General features: G+C 35.3%; 1 protein-coding gene across 1 annotated transcript; it reads right to left on the bottom strand.

The window, feature by feature from the left end:
• Positions 1-3,197: 3,197 nt before the first annotated feature.
• On the bottom strand, positions 3,198-16,750 carry LOC111505030 (uncharacterized). Its single transcript, XM_023159772.2, has 2 exons — positions 16,510-16,750; positions 3,198-7,277 (listed from the first exon to the last, which is right to left on the bottom strand). The coding sequence occupies exon 2, from the start codon at positions 7,212-7,214 to the stop codon at positions 5,946-5,948; it is 1,269 nt and encodes a 422-aa protein (XP_023015540.2). The 5' UTR covers positions 7,215-7,277; positions 16,510-16,750; the 3' UTR covers positions 3,198-5,945.
• Positions 16,751-18,360: the final 1,610 nt, after the last annotated feature.

Raw genomic sequence — 18,360 nt, 5'->3', positions numbered from 1 at the left:
ATGATGGCATGATCCGTTAGTTGATACAATACATAACTTTTTTTATGGCAATGCCAATTGAAGTTCATCTACATACTGGTTTGATCTGATATTGTACCGGGATCTGTACAGGTTGTCCGTCGAGGAGCGTTTTTTGAGAGTTAATATGAAGAGAAATAATAATAATAATAATAATAATACTTTATTTATAATACATATGTTTTATAATAATACATATGTATGCGGATGACACTCAACCCTAATGACGTTGCTACTGCTAATCAAAAATTGAATGAAGATTTAGTTCGTCTTATTTCAGCATCTGAAGCTTATAACCTCGCAATTAATTCAAAACAAAACTAATCTGCTTGTTTTGGTACTAATCGTAGCTTGGTGGAGAGACATATTAATATTGTTATTGGTGATACAGTAATATGCCCCACGAACGTGGCAAAAAAATTTAGGTATCGAAATGGACGTGAATTTAAGGTTTACAAAACATGTCACAAAATGTGTTCAAAGAAGTTACATGAGTTTGAAAATGCTTTATCCTCATCGTCATTTATTATCAATGAGTTTGAAAATAAAATTAACAAGTGCTCTTGTGTTGAGTCATTTTGCATATTGTGATGATGTGTATGGTTCATGCCTGGATAAAAAAGATATTTTAAGAATTGAGAGAGTTCAAAAATCATGTCTTAGGTATACATATGGTATCAGAAAATATTACAGAATTTCACATAAACTTAAAGAAACCAATTGGTTGACTATGGAAAATACACGTGTTTTACACTCGGCTACCCTCTTTCATAAAATATTGATTAACAAATGTCCATCATATTTGAGGTTTAAATTTGAGGTTTAAAGGGTTACTTTCTCCGCCGCCCCATCGAACCACTCTATATCGACGATCCTTCAGTTATAATATATATAGTTTGTACAATAATATTCCACAAAAATATAAAGTTAGTAAAGTTTCTTCATTTAAGTGCTGTTACAAAAAATATCTCATCGCTGCTCAATTATAAAGTCATTGATTTCATAGATTTTATACTTCTGAAAAATTTTCAGTAACAAATTTGACATGTTTTCTCTCTCTCTATCTCTCTTCCCTCTCTCTCTTTCCTCTCTCTCTCTCCTTCCTCTTTTTTTTCTCTTCCTTTTTCATTGTTTTTTCTCTCGTTTAGTTTTCTTCTCTTCAAGGCTAGAACTAAAATCAACAGTACCCTTCCGGTACATGTTGTTTCTAGCCTTCTTTGTAGTTTTTTTTCATCATTTTTATAGATTGTATATTTATGGTATTTATATGAAACTACAAATAAATATTATTATATTATTATTATTTTCTCAGTGATATGCTGAAATATCTATTGAAATCAAATGACAGGCATAATGATCTCCTGAGGACGCTAACTTGGTTAGCGAAACGCGCGTTGAGGGACCTTAATTTTGTTCTGATGTTGAGAAAGTGTTATCCAGTACGAACTATCAAGATGCAGAAACATGTATACAGGTTGTAACTAAATAAGTGTAAAACATTTAAGGAGGTGATTCCTCATCGAAAAAAAGATAGGATCTTTCATATAAAGAAATATCATTGGAGCAACCCTTGTTAAGATACAGCCCCTTAAAGGGGGTACATAAAATTTGTATAACAATTTTTTTCACAAGCACTAAATAAGTTACAATATTGAAATTGCCCTGACGTTTTGTACTACCAAAAAGACACTTAGCCAGAAATTTATTTGGTTCTCCCCATTGTTGTAAGGGGTGGAAAACGCAACCTCTAAAATTTATTTCCAATGTGAGTTTTTGTCTTATTATTTGTTTACCATATAAAAATTTATTTCCGATAGCCTGTTTCATTCTAAACAAAAAATGTCTCTATGGTTTTTTCGCCAAAATAAACTAGTTAGCAGCAAAAAATTATTTTACGAACAACTACAGAGATACATCGTCATAAATGCCAAAATACGAAACTAATCTATCTAGTAGGTCGTTATTAGCGATAGTGACAATTAAATTGGTATGACGCTGTCAGTTTGTGAATTTTCGAAATTGAATTGATACTAATTGTGTGTTGTTGTTCTGTTCTTAATTTGTTAATTTAATAATTCACTTGTTCATTCGACAAAAGAACGCAGGATTGTGGTCGCCATAGAGAAGTACGAACACCACAGCTTTTATTTTTCTTGAATAACTATTGATATCTCATTTGAAAAAAAAAGTTTTATGCACCATTGAATTAATTCTACGTGAATAAGTGATTTGGAAATGTTTTCATAGAAACAAGAAATTTTTGACAGGAAAAAAGTAACATCAACTTTTCGAAAATGCACAACTTCGAAAAACATGCTGTAACTCAGAAACGATGATATATATCGATATACAATTTCAACCATCAAGTTTATCATAAAATTTGACTCTCAGACATTGTCATCAGTCTTCATCTATCTAGTTTCATACATACTTCATAAACAGCGAATACAGGCCAATTGTGATATTACATATTTTCCAGGGAACCTCAACGGAAGAAGTTAAAGACCGAAAGTCTTTTTTTGTGAAGAAAAAACAGTTTTTGTCGACGTTCTTTGGGTATTTTCCGATTCTGTATTAAATACAAGTTACTGATCAAATTCTGATAAATAGAACATTTTTTTGTGAAAAATACTTTTAATTAACGAAGTAATTTATCGGGGTGAACTGTAAAACTTTGCCCTTTATATGTGTATGAAGTTTTTTCGATTAAAATTTCCAAATTTTTTAGATCGTAGAAGGTGAGAATAACGAGAAATAAGCAATAACCTAAAAATTGAAAATTACCAGGTCATGATGACATCACACCAGGAAAGAAAAGTTCGGTGACAATAACGAAGTCAATTTAAAAAAACAACCTTCAATATGTAGTTTCATAGATCCCGCAAAGATATTTGACACTATAGACCACATTCAGTTTTTGAAAGTGTTGGAAAGTAATGGATTCAGACGATGCAATAAATAAACAGAATTTTCAGACAAGTAATTATTAAATAATTTAGAGAGTCCTTATTTGAATTGTTGGTTTGAAAATCCTCATCAATTTCAAACATTTTTCATTCTTGACAGTAGATATTTTTCTTAGTGTAAATATCTCTTGAAACACTGATGGGACCACTGATAGATACATAGATAACACTAGTTGGTACCGGCATTTCCTAGGAAATTAAGTCAAAACACCATTCATAAGAATTTTTTATTCCACAAAATCATCACAAAGATTTAAAATAGCTCCAACTTTAACACTCAAACAGCTCTTACTTACGAATTTATCATGATTCAAGAATTTAACGTACTGTTCTCACCACAGTGTTGATTTCTAATATTTTTGACCTGTCAACTACAATTTTGACTCGGTAACCATATCGGTAAATTGTATTCGTTTTCAAAAAAGATACACCTTCATTTTTTCCTAATTTTTCGAGATATTTTGATAATAATTTTTTTTTTATTTATTTTTTTGAGTATTTTGTGGCCATTGATATGTTTCATGTGTGTAGGTAGCTGATTGTATAATTTAGAGCCAACGTATGTGACGAATTTCTCGTTGTGATAAAACACAAAATATCCTCACGCCTCATATTCGAGGCGTGACGTTCAAAAACCAGATAATTCGCAACATTTTCGAAACTGATATGAATGATAATTTTTATAAAATTATTTTCTGAGAGCTATAACTTGTTTGCAATATATCTATTCCTTTTTTTGGGAAAGAAAGTTTTTGGCTTTCTACTACTCCATCTGATACAAAAAAGGGATGAGAGAATCTTCCAAAGTAGAACTCATGTGAATGATATCTGATTCTTATTCCACAACAAATGTTTGAAATACAAACTGAGTAGAGAAAAGTATCTTCTGTATAATTCAGTGTTCATATAGAAGTATTTGTTTCGAAAGAATTATTTTTCTTTCGTGTAATTCAATGTTTATATGAAAGTAGCTGTTTCAGGAGGACTTTCTTTCAGTTTGTATGTGAAAGTTACTTCTTTGCATGATCTACACATTCATGTATAGAGTTTCAAACTGATTACTTCCTTCCTTTCTTTGGAAGATTCTCTCATCCCTTTTTTTGTATCAGATGGAGTAGTAGAAAGCCAAAAACTTTCTTTCCCAAAAAATTAATCACTCCTAAAAATATAACCCCTTCAATTCAAATATCTATTCCTATTTCATGAAAGTTTGTAAAATTAAATCAGAATAAAACGAATAAAATGAAATAATCAAGATAAAAAAATGAAAATGACCATAATACAGAAATGAAAAATGATAAAAAAGTCTGAAAAAAAAACAAATTAAACCAAGTTACTTCACTGTATTTTTTTGTGTATTTTGGTCATTTTAATCTTTTGGGTATTTTATTCGTTTTATTGTAATTTCATCTCACGTTTTATTGCTTGAATATAATTGATATTTCCGCTATTTTTGTTTCTTCTTTCATAGATTTCGAATCATAGACAAGTCTGAACTAGCTAATTTTGAATTTATTCTATGCAAGCCGTTCCAGTTTTACCTTTTTTTGCCATAATGCTTGTCATGAATTTATATACTGAAGATATGATAGAAAATAATCTTCACAAAATTGCGTGGTCCTCAAGAAACGATATCGAGTCCAATCTCATTAGTGAAATTGAAGGTTGACTAACAAAAATATATTGAAAAGAAGTGACATTTGAATTGAATTAGATAGTAAATTATTAAATACAAACAACATTTGAAAAACGATGTAGGTGAAAAACATCCAATAATGAATATATGAGTATCTGAAATTAGTGTAAATCGAGTTGAAGAGAAACTCTGAATTGACGAACATCGAAGAACATCTGGACGAGTATGGCGAATCTGTGTCCCGTACAATTAATACATTCGAATAAAATATCAATGTGAACTCAGACTTTCCTTTTTCCTTTGAATAATTTCTATGTGTTTGATATGCCCAATAGAGCTATTCAGGGTGTATTTCGTGGATGATTACAGGACTCAAAATCACAAACATCTTCAGTGACTAGACGATCCACTTCAGAGTTGTTTGTATTCGATATTTTCAGATACTCTTCAACAGGATAAGTTTTCATAATGTTCTCAAATTTTTGGAATACCAATGCAAAGTATTTCAGTATATCAGAGGGATAAATCAAAAACTCTGAACATCTATTATAATGTTTGTCACTGTGATAAGTGATCAAATCGAACTCGTTTCTGGGATACTTCATTCCCTTGTTGCAATAATCCTTGAAAGCTCTGAAATACGAGGCGTCTTGTACGCTGTAGTTCCCCGCACATTCTTTCCAGTGTTTTCCAGTCACAGGACAAATTATAGTAGGCTGGCAAGTCTTCAAACATATCAAAACGTGTTTTGCAGAATCGTCCTCAGGAATATTAACAATCTTGACATCAGGAGGTATGTCTGGTGCATGGTCGATTTTGTCAAATTTTCCTGAACTATCAGACAAAATACTGTACAGTCCCAAAACTTTTTCAACGGGTAAAGTATCCAAAAATGACTCATACCTTTTCTCACAAGGACCAGAGAAAAAACACCAGCGACCCATTGATTTCTTTATGGTTCTGGTATTGAGCCAGGACTTCGCCTTTGAACTTCCGTCTGTCCGATTTATTCTGCACCATATAATTCCAGGCGAGCCAGGATTTATTTGCGGTATATATTTCTTCATTGACTGTGTCGAATACTTCGGAATAAAAGTCAAGAAAGCTCTGTGAACTTGCCCCCATTTCTCTCAATATATTCTTCGAGGAGTTTGGAGACACTTTGTGGGATACATTTACAATGTACCACAGACAAACGTTGAGTTGATCTATTATGTTAGGGTCCAGCAGGGGGGATAGAGTTAGGAAAGATTTTGTATTCTCTGATATGTATATTATCTCTCTCTTCAATATTTCTGATTCGATCTTCCATTTGGGGTGATGCTTCATGAGAATGTAAAGGAAGAGAACATTCCAGACAGCTTTGTTTCCTGGAGTTTGTTACCAGGACCAAAAATAACGGAGATAACTCTGTTGTTGTTCTTCCTAACCAATTCAAAGTTCACATCGTCAGTTCCACTGTTGAATATGTACACTCCTTTGAGCTGATGCCTAGTGAATGGGGATATGTATTTGTTTTCCAGCTGGGAGTAACTGCTCAAATCAATCTGTTGGAACTCCACCAAATCTAGAATTTTCTTGATTATATCCTCATGACTCAGAATCGAAAATGGATGAATGGATATTTGCTTGCTGATGTCATCTGGAATTATAGTCACTTCGGGCTTTCTGATCAAGAGACACAAATGGGTACATTTAGTGAACATAATGTCGCAAAATATTGCGTCGTCACTCTTTTCAATATCCTCTTCATCATCCTCTTCGTCTCCCTCTTCGAAAGGTACTGAAACCTCCACCTCCTGTAGAGTGTGAGTATTGGATAAGTGTGACAACTTGTAAATATCAGTATCATTTTTGAATAAATTCAATATGTCAGATATCTTTTGTTGTAAAACTTTTTTTTCGGTTACTGAACCATTTTTGATGAACTTCGTACACCCTGCGACGTCTTTATTTTCGAAAAATGTTTTAACGGATACGCTTTCGTCTACCAGCTCGCTCAGAAGTCTGTTGGACAGTTTACATACTTTAGAGCGAAGATCTAGACTTTCTTCCGGAAATCTGGATAGACGAGAGATGATACTAGCTTTGAAATCATTTTTTTCTGTTATATCCTTAACGCAAACTTTATCGAAATCTATGTTGATGTCGACTGTACAAGTAACTTTCTCATTAATGAAAATTTCCTTGTTGAACTTCGGAGAGGTGAATAAATTATCCATCTTCATATTCATTTCGCTTTCTTCTCCGATGTAATATATCTTGAAATGTTCAATACTGTTCAGAATATTACTGTTCATCAGTATGGCCTCGCATTTAACAATATCGTGGTCATACATTTGCCCGTCTGTTGTTACTATGAGCTGATATTTAAAATCATACGTTTTCAGTATTTCCAAAAATGTTTGGGGTAGAGTACTACCGCCTGCCTGATATTTATCCAAAACATTGCTGTTGATTTCGTATGCATATGAGTTCCATGTGATGACTTTGAATGCATCACCGATAAGGGAATTCACTGTGTTGAAATATTCTTCATTACTAAAGGTGGAACCACTGGTGTCAATGCAAGCTACAGTTCTGATTTTGTCCATTATGGAACTGGAAATGTGATGGACTGGCAGTCACAAAGTTAATCCAGACTATTTGTGGGTATCCTAGAAAAAAAACAAATGTAAGAAATGTATTTTGTCGGTAGCATTTATAGCATTAAAAATTAATTCAAGGCCGGCTTACAGCTGTGAAATTTAACTGAATCGAATGGGAATGAATATGTGGTTAGTTTTATTGACTAACCACCCGGTGGACTCAACACTTGGTTCCCAATAATCAAGGAAGAGGCCCCCACAATCGACCCGCTCGGAGGGGTCAGAGGCAAGGTGGTGGGCCCATAACGATGATTTGCCTACCGACGACAACCCTGGCAACGACAACGGACGCTTTGAGTGGACGCATGAGCTGAGAGATAGCCTTATGCATTGCTACGAGAGTAGTGAGCCCGCGCGAAGAGGGTACATGGCGAGATTGCATGCTCTGTGGTGTGAAACACATCCGGAGCATGCCGCCTTTTCCGCCCAAAATCTTAGGGATTACGTATCCTATCTTCGGCGGTAGGGCTATATAGCTCCTCCCCAGTCTGCTAACGAAGTGGTAGAAGTGGCAGTTCTACCACCCGTTGGCACGGGTGGTAGAACTGCCACTTCTACCACGGGAGGAGACTGGCACCATACCACCAATGGAGACGACAATCAGAAGACGCAGGGCGCTCCACAGAATTAGGCCCCTGAAGCCACAAGAACTGGCTTGTTTGGAAGCGGAGCTTCATAGTGTTCTAACAGAAGAGGCTGACATCTGGCAAATCAACACCGCCGTGTATAACGTCATCCAATCGCTTTCCGAATCGGAAGGACGAAATCCCAGCCTTGCGGTTCGGAAGATTGAACGGCGTGTACACAAGATGGAGGCTAAGATCACGTCGGCGAGACAACACGCGTCTCGTATCCAATGTGTGATGGACTACAGGGCGGCCAATAGGCCTTTCACGCCCGCAGTGCGGCGAATAGCCGCCAATTTACGATGTATCCATCACACTCTAAGCCAAGGCGTGCTGTTGACCACCAAACAGCATTGCCTTGATAGGATACGAATGCTAGTGGCTGCTAAGAAGTCACTAGTGAGGCGAGCGAGAAGTATCGCGGAAAATCTTAGGTTCCGCGAGAAACTTTCTCGCTTATTCCAAGAGCCTCCACGTGTTGTGGATAATCCGCCGACTGCTGATCAGGTGGAATCCTTCTGGAAGGATATCTATGAACACCCGGATGACGTTCGAAGAGCCCTTGTTGGTTCCAAGAACTTTGCTGCTCCAGGCCCAGATGGGCTGAACACTTATTGGTGGAAAAAACTACCAAGTACCCACCGCCATCTGGCCAGAGTTTTCAACTTATGGCTGGACGGAGAGCAGCCGATTCCGGATTGGTTTGTCGAGGGGCGGACCGTTCTCATCCCCAAAAGCGGAGATTTGTCGATTCCTAAGAATTACAGACCGATAACATGCTTGAATTCGTGTTATAAGTTGTTTACAAGCATCTTTTACACACGAATACTCACCGCAGTTGACCGAGTGTTCGAACGGATATATGAGCAGAGAGGATCGAAGAGAGGAGTCGCTGGATGTGAAGAGAACCTGCTCATCGATAGATGTGTAACGCAGGACTCGATACAATACAAGCGTAACCTCTCTATGGCCTGGATCGATTACCGTAAGGCATTTGATACAATTTCGCATGAGCTCATCTTCCATTTGCTCAGATGCCTTGCGGTACCCGATAACATAGTGAGATGCATTGAACAACTGATACCACTTTGGCGAACTCGCTTCACCATAACATCTGGTCAAGCAAGAGTCCAAACAGGGTAGGTGACTTTCAGAAGGGGTGTATTTCAGGGTGATTCCCTTAGTCCCCTTCTCTTCTGCATCTCACTATTGCCTTTATCCGTTGCGCTCAGAAATACTCGAAGGTATAACTGTGGCACCCCCGGAAACCGGAGGCACAAGGTCACCCATCTCTTTTATATGGATGATCTTAAACTTTATGCCTCTGGAGAGAAGGATCTCCATCAGTCCTTGAGGGTGGTGGAAGAGTACACGCATGCTATCGGTGTGAAATTTGGGATAGACAAATGTGCAATGGTTCATCTCAAAAGAGGACGATGCGGGGACTACGGAGAGGATGTGCAGCTCGTAGATGGAAGCATCCTACACCATCTGGATGCCGGAGAGACGTATACTTTCCTCGGGGTGGAACAACGCCACTCACAAGAGGTAACTGCAGTGAAAAACTCTCTCCGCGGCAAGTATCAGCACAAACTTCGACAGATCTGGTCATCGGAGCTGTCGGGGAAGAACAAAGTAGCTGCAACAAATATGCTTGCCGTTCCAATCTTACTCTACACGTTTGGAGTAGCGAAGTGGACTCGGGAGGAGCTGTATCAACTCGACGTAAGGACCCGAAAAATGATACATCTCTATAGGAGTTTGCATCCCAAATCGTCCGTTCCACGGTTGTACTTCCCCCGACAACAGGGAGGTCGTGGACTTTTGAGTTTGGAGTGTCTACATGACAGAATGGTACTGGATACAGCCTGTAAAGTCATCAGGAGTTCGGATCCCCTTCTCTGCATGGTCCGTGACCATGAGAGAGCAGGAATTGGAGCATTTCTCCTTAGGGCAGCTGCTCGAGCAGCTGATGAACTCGGTATAGTTTTCGACTCTGAACGAGGTGACTACAACTCTGTCACCGAGTTGGAACCCGTTCACCAAAAAGCTCAGATAAAAGCCGCAGAGATCACCTCACTTCTGCGGAGACACTGGGATAAGCCAATGCATGGGGTCTTCTTCAGAAAAACGCCGAGTAATATTTGGACAGGTTATGGACATGGGAGCATCGCTGGGAGAAATGTGTAAAGTTCAAAGGGGACTATGTTGAAAAATAAAAAAAGTCTTGCGAAGAATAAAAACTCAAAGTCGTCTCTACAATTTAATGACACCATCAGATGTTAGAGCAGTAAAACCAGTACAATCAGTACATGTTTAGAACCTATATAGGTTCATCATCAGCTGATATTTAAAATTATGAAGAAAAAAAAATTATTTCATTTCATAACGTAAATATTAGCTGATGATGAACCTATATAGGTTCGAAACATGTACTGATTGATGGTTTTACCGCTCTAACATCTGATGTTGACATTGAATTGTGGAGACGACTTTGAGTTTTTATTCTTCGCAAATCTACTGCACTCCACTTTGAGATATAATGGACTTTTACCAGAGGTTGAAAAAAGTCTGAAAAAATTAATTGTACTTTTGTTACGTCGGAAAATTCTTAGCCCACCCTCGTAACTGTGTGCACAATGAGATATATGATGTTGACGTGATTGTTCAATTGCATAGCACTGCTCACATTACCAATTCCGTTGCTAAAGAAAGTCTTGGTTGCTATGTACATTTTCTGATTTGTTTAGTTGAAAATCGACATTTTTTTTCCGTTTATCTTGAGTAAGTTGTTTGGAGAAGAGAATAATCTTTGTTTAGAGCCCCTAACAAAATGTTTATATTTTCCAAAACAATGGAAAAGTGATGAGGATTTTAGCCTGAAAGATGAGCTCTGATGTGATCGACCTCCAGTAATCCAGGACGAGGACTTGAGGACCCTGATGGAGACTGATCCATCACAAACGGTGCGTGCGATATCGGAAGAACTAGTCGTCAGCTTCAATGCGGTGGATCATCTAAGACAACAAGAGACGTTCAAAACAGTGGTTACATTACAAGCACTTCCCACTGCTCCACGACGACACCCGTCCGCACGTTTCACAAATCACCGTTCCAAAATCAAACGAAGTTCTGTCTCACCCACCACACTCTCCAGACCTCTCGCCAATGGACTATCATCTTTTCAAGCTCTTCGATAACTGTTCCACCGGTAGAAGCTTCGCCAACCAGGACCAGGCAAAAACGACTTTCGTCGAATTCATCGAATCCTGAGCACACAATTTGTATGATTCGACTTGTGTTACATTGCCTTGGTTTTTTTCACAAAAGAAATACTGACAGTTCTCAATATTTTATCGATAAATTTCCATTTTTCAACGAAAACTTTGTTATTTAGCAGTCAACGCACATACTACTGATGATGTCTGCCGCCGTAACGGATGAAACGTTTGGTTGCATTCAACCATGGCCTACCAGCTCGGATTTTATCATCTGCTGAAGTACTATTTACGAAAACTATGAAATACTCATTGCACAATAAAATTTTCGATTGTGCAATATTTTGAAACTAAACGTAAGCATAATATTAAACCATATCCAGAAGTTATTGAAACCGTGTATAATCTGATAAAATGTGGAAAAGCCGACTGAATATGATATAAGCACATGAAAATGGTATCATGGAGAACTGGTATTAGGAAAATATTCTCTAACAATTATTTTGTTTTTGATAATGTGTAATTTAGGTATTTATTTTTTTCAAACTAATGAATTTTTGTGTTTATTTTCAGGCCATAATTTAAGATTGATTTTCGGCTCATTTTGTTCTCCATTCCTGAATGTTTTGCCCTCATTTAACGGAGATATCGTGAGATCTGCTAGGTCAACGTTGAGCTAGCAAAACCCAACCACAAAAAACATTTTGTTGAATGAGGCTACGTACCATGCAATTTTTTAAAAACAATAAAAACAGAACTTCAATATTTGATTGATTAGGAGCCTATGAGTTGACGTGTGGCTTTTGATCAAAAAATTATATTGGCCAAACGGGGGAACTTTTTCACGAAGAATTAAAGAGCTCTCATGTGGTTTTTTAAATGGAAAGACCAAGTCAATCATGACTATGACGTGTTACATCCAGAAGAGAAAGGTTTTTAACTCAATCTTTTAGGATATTAAGAAATAAATGGATATAAAACCTAAAAACTCTGCATTGCAAAGATGACTCTGGCTACATTACTGGAAAGGTAGTTTTGAGTTCTATTGAAACATGCAGGAATATACAGGGTGTCTCATCTAAAAAATATTTTCCATCAATGACTATTGATATCTCATTTGAAAAAATGAGTGTTTTACACCGTTGAATCCTACGTAAAAAAATGCTTTGGAAATGTTTTCATAGAAAAAAAAATTTACAGGAAAAAAGTTGCAGTAAATTTTTTACCATTAAGTTTTTCATAAAATTTGACCCTCAGACACAGCCATCAGTTTTCGTTTATCTTGTTTGAAAACATCTACATCAATAATAATTCCTTCTCGGTTTTCAAGAAAACAAGTTCAATAATGGTGATCTATTCAAATCCAGTTGGTCATTCATTGGAATGATAGACCGTTGGATAGTTTGCCAGAAACGGCTAATTAACGCTCATCATGAAAAGCCCTGTATACCTTAGAACACGTTCCGCACTAAACATGTTGTGATATATATATATATATATATATATATATATATATATATATATATATATATATATATATATATATATATATATATATATATATATATTTCAAATAAAGTTTGTGGAGATCAAATCATGAGGTGTAGTTTTTGAAATTACAATGGACCTTCATCAAGTAACGGCAGAAGCAATCAGAAAAAAAAGGTTTCTGTTCTTTTCTTATGCTAATATTAATTGATGTATTCCCAAACCCCAGTACACATTCAACATTAATTGGTTAGGTAAAAACTATACAATGTCACACATAAAGTCCGCATCAAATGGGATTTTTTTTGTTCATTTCTTCAAGCAACTTTTGATATCTCCATTAGGTTGTGCTTTAAAAATGATGCCAAATGACATGCATATGACCGATCAATCAGAAAAGCAGTTATTGCTCGAAATTTCGAAAATCGGTAAAGAGAAAAGATGATTGTTTTTTTCATTTTTTACCCATATACCAATTTTTAGCTCTCTAGTACAAATTTAGTTATTTTACAGTTTTTCGAAAATTTGACATTTGCAGATTTCTCAAATTTAGCCAAACCTCAACAAAGTTAGTGCTTTATGCCTAACTTATCTTTCCAACGCATTATTAATACCAATTACAATTCTAAATACAACTTATTTCGCAAAAATTTAAAGCACCAGAAAAAATTATGCCAAAAATGATGCAAAGTTGATATAGTTTTTAAAAACAGATAAATATTTCACTTTATTTCTACTTTTTGCGAAATAGCTTGATACATAAGCATAGTTAAAAAACAATATCAATGAAAAGTCAATAATTTATTCTTTACTGCACTTTTCAAACAGTTAAACTTTGATTTACTAATTAAGAAAAATTACAACGAAATTGAACTAAGGGTACTGTGGAAACAATTGAACTGAATAAGCAAAATATTTTATTGTCATATGACATTTGTTGAATAACTCAAAATGGTGTTTATCAGTTTTAGATTTAAAATAGTTTATTCGTTGTCTAGTGTGTTGTTAAAAATGCTGAATCTTCAAGAGAAAATTGAAATCGTTTTAATATGCGGCGAGAATACCGGTCACCGACAAGTAGCTTATATTTTCAATGCCAGACATCCTGCAAGAAATATTCATCAGTCAACAGTTAGTAGGATAATAGCTAAGTTTAAATCTACTGGCTCGGTTGAGAGTAATTTTAGAAAAGCACATCAGCCTTCTAGACATACTGAAGAAGTGGAATTTGAAATATGTTTGGATGTCGTAGAAAATAAAAAAACAAGTATTCAAGATATTGCAGATAGAACAGATGTTAACCGAGAGAGTGTACGACGTATTTTACACAAAAATAAATTTACGCCTCATAAACCGAAATTTATCAATACATTAAAAGAAAGGGACTTCGATATGCGCTTGTATTTTTCTTTTTGGTTTCAAGGGGAATAAGAAGAAAATTATCATTCTCCTTATCAAATTTTATGGACAGATGAAGCGACCTTCTCTTCAAATGGCGTTGTGAGCTCGCAAAACTGCAGGTGATGGGCAAAAGAAAACCCACATTTCGTAATCGAATGTCGAGATCGATATTCGTTTAAGACGAATGTATGGTGTGGCATATTAAACGATCAAATTATAGGACCATACTTTTTAGATATAATTTAAATTCTGTGGACTACCTACACTTTGTGAATACCGAACTATCTGAAGTTTTGGATAATATGTCCCTTCAAGTAAGAAATGTTGTGTGGTATCAGTGTGATGACCTATTCATACTACAATGGTGGTTAAAGAGCGTCTTTTGGAAATATTTAGGGGCAAAGTAATCAGTCGCAATATGTAACACTTTTGGCCGCCTAGATCTCCTGATATAACCCCACTAGATTTCTTCTTGTGGGGTTACATAAAACAAAAGGTGTATAAGCAAAGACCTTTTCGAGATATAAACCATTTAGAGGCAGTTATTCGAGAATGTGTTGTAAGCACGAAACCCCGTAGTGTAAAGAATGCAAGTAAAGATGTTTTAAAAAGGACGATTGATTGCATTGAACGTGGTGGAAGGCACACCGAAATGTGACTTTTTATTTTGTATTTCTATTGGTATTTACATGGTTTAGGCATATGTTTCGATTTGATTTAGTGTTCTTAATTTAAATTATAACTTTATTTTAACAGATGTTTGTTAGAATTATTTACGGTTTAGTTTTCTAGGCAACAAAATCTAAATTGATTTCTGAAGTAATTTTGTTCGTTCATACCTCATAAAAGATATTTAGTAAATGTGAAATTACTTTCGTATAATTCCTTCCCTTAGTTTAATTGCGTTGTAATTTTTCGTAATTAGTAAATCAAAGTTTAACTATTTGAAAAGTGCAGTAAAGAATAAATTATTGACTTTTCATTGATACTGTTTTTTAATTATGCTTATGTATCAAGCTATTTCGCAAAAAGTAGAAATGAAGTGAAATATTTATCTGTTTTTAAAAACTGCATCAACTTTGCATCATTTTTGTACTAGAGAGCTAAAAATTGGTATATGGGTAAAAAATGAAAAAACAATCATCTTTTCTCTTTACCGATTTTCGAAATTTCGAGCAATAACTGCTTTTCTGAACATTTTTTGGAAAAAATGTCAAATTTGACAGGGAAGAAAAATCACTTGATCGGTCGTATGCATGTCATTTGGCATCATTTTTGAAGCACAACCTAATGGAGATATCAAAAGTTGTTTGAACAGATGAACAAAAAAAATCCCATTTGATGCGGACTTTATGTGTGACACTGTATAAAGCATTGATTATGTAGGATAGGATATAGTTAGTAAAGACACGTCCGAAGAAGCCATTGTATGGCGAAACACGTGTTTCGTTTTTGTAAAACTGTTTAGTGAACATCTCACAATAAAGTGTTTCTTGAATAGATGAAACCAATAGGTTTATTTTTCTTGATACTGGGGTAATATTTATGTTTTCTGCGTATTTGCTTCCCGAATAGTTTTTACAAATATTCCATTCAATTGAAATTCAGAAAACCTAATTTCAATTGAGTAGGTACATGAAAAGAATATTACGATAAAAGTATAACAAGTGAAATATGCCAACAGAATTTTTTTCTAAACACAGGATAATGCTCAGAATACTTTACTTGTATCTTTCAGGTACTCTCTGTTCATCGAATATTAAAACTTTCGATTGTGCAACATTGTGAAACCAAATGCAATGTGTTGAAATATTTTGTGAAGTGTTGAATTTGAGTAAACCGTGTTAAAGTTGATGAAATGGGAAAAAACAAGGGGCATGTAGTAGTAAGGTGAGGAGTAATGATAGTAAAAAAATATGGTGACGCATACATATGATACGTAAAATTTTACAAAACAAATTTTTGAAGAAAATTCAATGATTTCACGTCGCATTTTACAGAAAGAAAATAACTATAACGATTAAATGATTTCCATACCGTTTCATGTGTTGTGGTTTCAAACTGCTAGAAGTCGTTTTTTTTATTTCGCGAAATGATAATGAACTTTCATCAATTAGTGTTAACGAATGGGAATTCTTACGAACGCAGTTCAGTAAAGATAAGAAAGAGCAAGTACACTATAATGTGAGAATGAATACCAACAACAACATTTCACACTTTGATTTCTTGATAGTCCTAAATTTATCATTTACTTCACGGACGAAGCATTTTTCAATTTCTCGAAATTACTAAATTCCTCTAAAAGAACATATTCTGTACAAATTTTAGAAAACGGATGACGTTAAAGACATTTGTTGGGCCCGTCCCTGCAACTGTGATCGCAGAATATTTATTTTCCTACCACTTCAAAATGCCGGCTGAAATATTGAGTAAATCAGAATATTTCACAACTGAACAAATCAGTTTTTTATATTTTGAACTAATGCCAAACCTGACAATTATTTTTACCTCTTAACTGTACGTTAGACTACAGAGTTTTTCTTCAGAATTAAACTGCACTATACTAGAAGTTCTCGTAAACTCAACCCGCATAAAACACTGTTTTCTTTTGACATTGAACCACTGAATGCCGTCCACTTTATACTTTTATTTTCTGACGCAACAATCCGGCGATTAGATTGTTATTTTTCGTTGCAAACTCAGCCAAATCGCTAGACTCGAGATTTTAACGTGACTCGACTTATGTGAAGTTAGCGTCGGGCGCCAGCGCTCGAATCTAGCGCCCACCCCCCACTCTTGAGTCCGATTTACACAGCACATATAACGGACTGGTATTATGAAGATGACTTTGATGGGCTTTCGATTCGAATATATTAGTTTCAACTTATCACATGGTAACTTGACACCAATTGAATTAATTACACAAAATATATTTATACAAGGTAAAAATGTGTTTAGATATTGAAAAGCTAGGTAGGTCTGTAGGTGCCAAATATTGCCGGTATTGGGCTAAATGGGGTTCACTTCTACGAACTAATATTTTGTCTCCAAAAGCGAAGTATTGGGACTGATTTTCAAGTGATGTAAAATACTGAGAGTATAGAGTAGTGTGAAATTAAAATTTTTTCACTACATCATAATAACGGCAGCATTGCTGAAATGCAGTCCAGCCCTAAGAATTAAAATTAATATTTTCTAAAATCAGATGTTTGTGGCGGATTTTAATGTAGTGTGAAATGTTTGGAATATGGAGTACTGCAACAATTCAGTTTTTCAGTTCTTCAAGATATCAACAACATTGCTAAAATGGCGTTTATCCATATACACTATTATTATTATTTTCTGGAAACGGTTCTTTGTGACGGATTTCGACGTAGTGCAAAATGTTGAGGATATGAAGTACTATACTATAACTATCCAGTTTTTCAGTACTTCAAAATATCGGCAACATTGCTAAAATGGCGTTTATCCATACACACTATTATTATTATTTTCTGAAAACGGTTCTTTGTGACGGATTTCGACGTAGTGCAAAATATTGAGGATATGAAGTACTGTAACTATCCACTTTTTCAGTACTTCAAAATATCGACAACATTGCTAAAATGGCGTTTATCCATACACACTATTATTATTATTTTCTGAAAACGGTTCTTTGTGACGGATTTCGACGTAGTGCAAAATGTTGAGGACATGAAGTACTATAACTATCCAGTTTTTCAGTACTTCAAAATATCGGCAACATTGCTAAAATGGCGTTTATCCATACACACTATTATTATTATTTTCTGAAAACGGTTCTTTGTGACGGATTTCGACGTAGTGCAAAATATTGAGGATATGAAGTACTGTAACTATCCACTTTTTCAGTACTTCAGAATATCGGCAACATTGCTAAAATGGCGTTTATCCATACACACTATTATTATTATTTTCTGAAAACGGTTCTTTGTGACGGATTTCGACGTAGTGCAAAATATTGAGGATATGAAGTACTGTAACTATCCACTTTTTCAGTACTTCAAAATATCGGCAACATTGCTAAAATGGCGTTTATCCATACACACTCTATTATTATTATTTTCTCTAAAACGGTTCTTTGTGACGGATTTCGACGTAGTGCAAAATGTTGAGGATATGGAGTACTGTAACTATCCACTTTTTCAGTACTTCAAAATATCGGCAACATTGCTAAAATGGCGTTTATCCATACACACTATTATTATTATTTTCTGAAAACGGTTCTTTGTGACGGATTTCGACGTAGTGCAAAATATTGAGGATATGAAGTACTATAACTATCCAGTTTTTCAGTACTTCAAAATATCGGCAACATTGCTAAAATGGCGTTTATCCATA

Source organism: Leptinotarsa decemlineata, unplaced genomic scaffold (genome assembly GCF_025532065.1).
Source record: "Leptinotarsa decemlineata unplaced genomic scaffold, Ldec_3_MD MMD2_P_RNA_scaffold_2, whole genome shotgun sequence".
Classification (NCBI taxonomy): Eukaryota; Metazoa; Arthropoda; class Insecta; order Coleoptera; family Chrysomelidae; genus Leptinotarsa; species Leptinotarsa decemlineata.
Note: the sequence above shows the minus strand (reverse complement) of the source record. Positions and strands in the feature narration are given on the sequence as shown.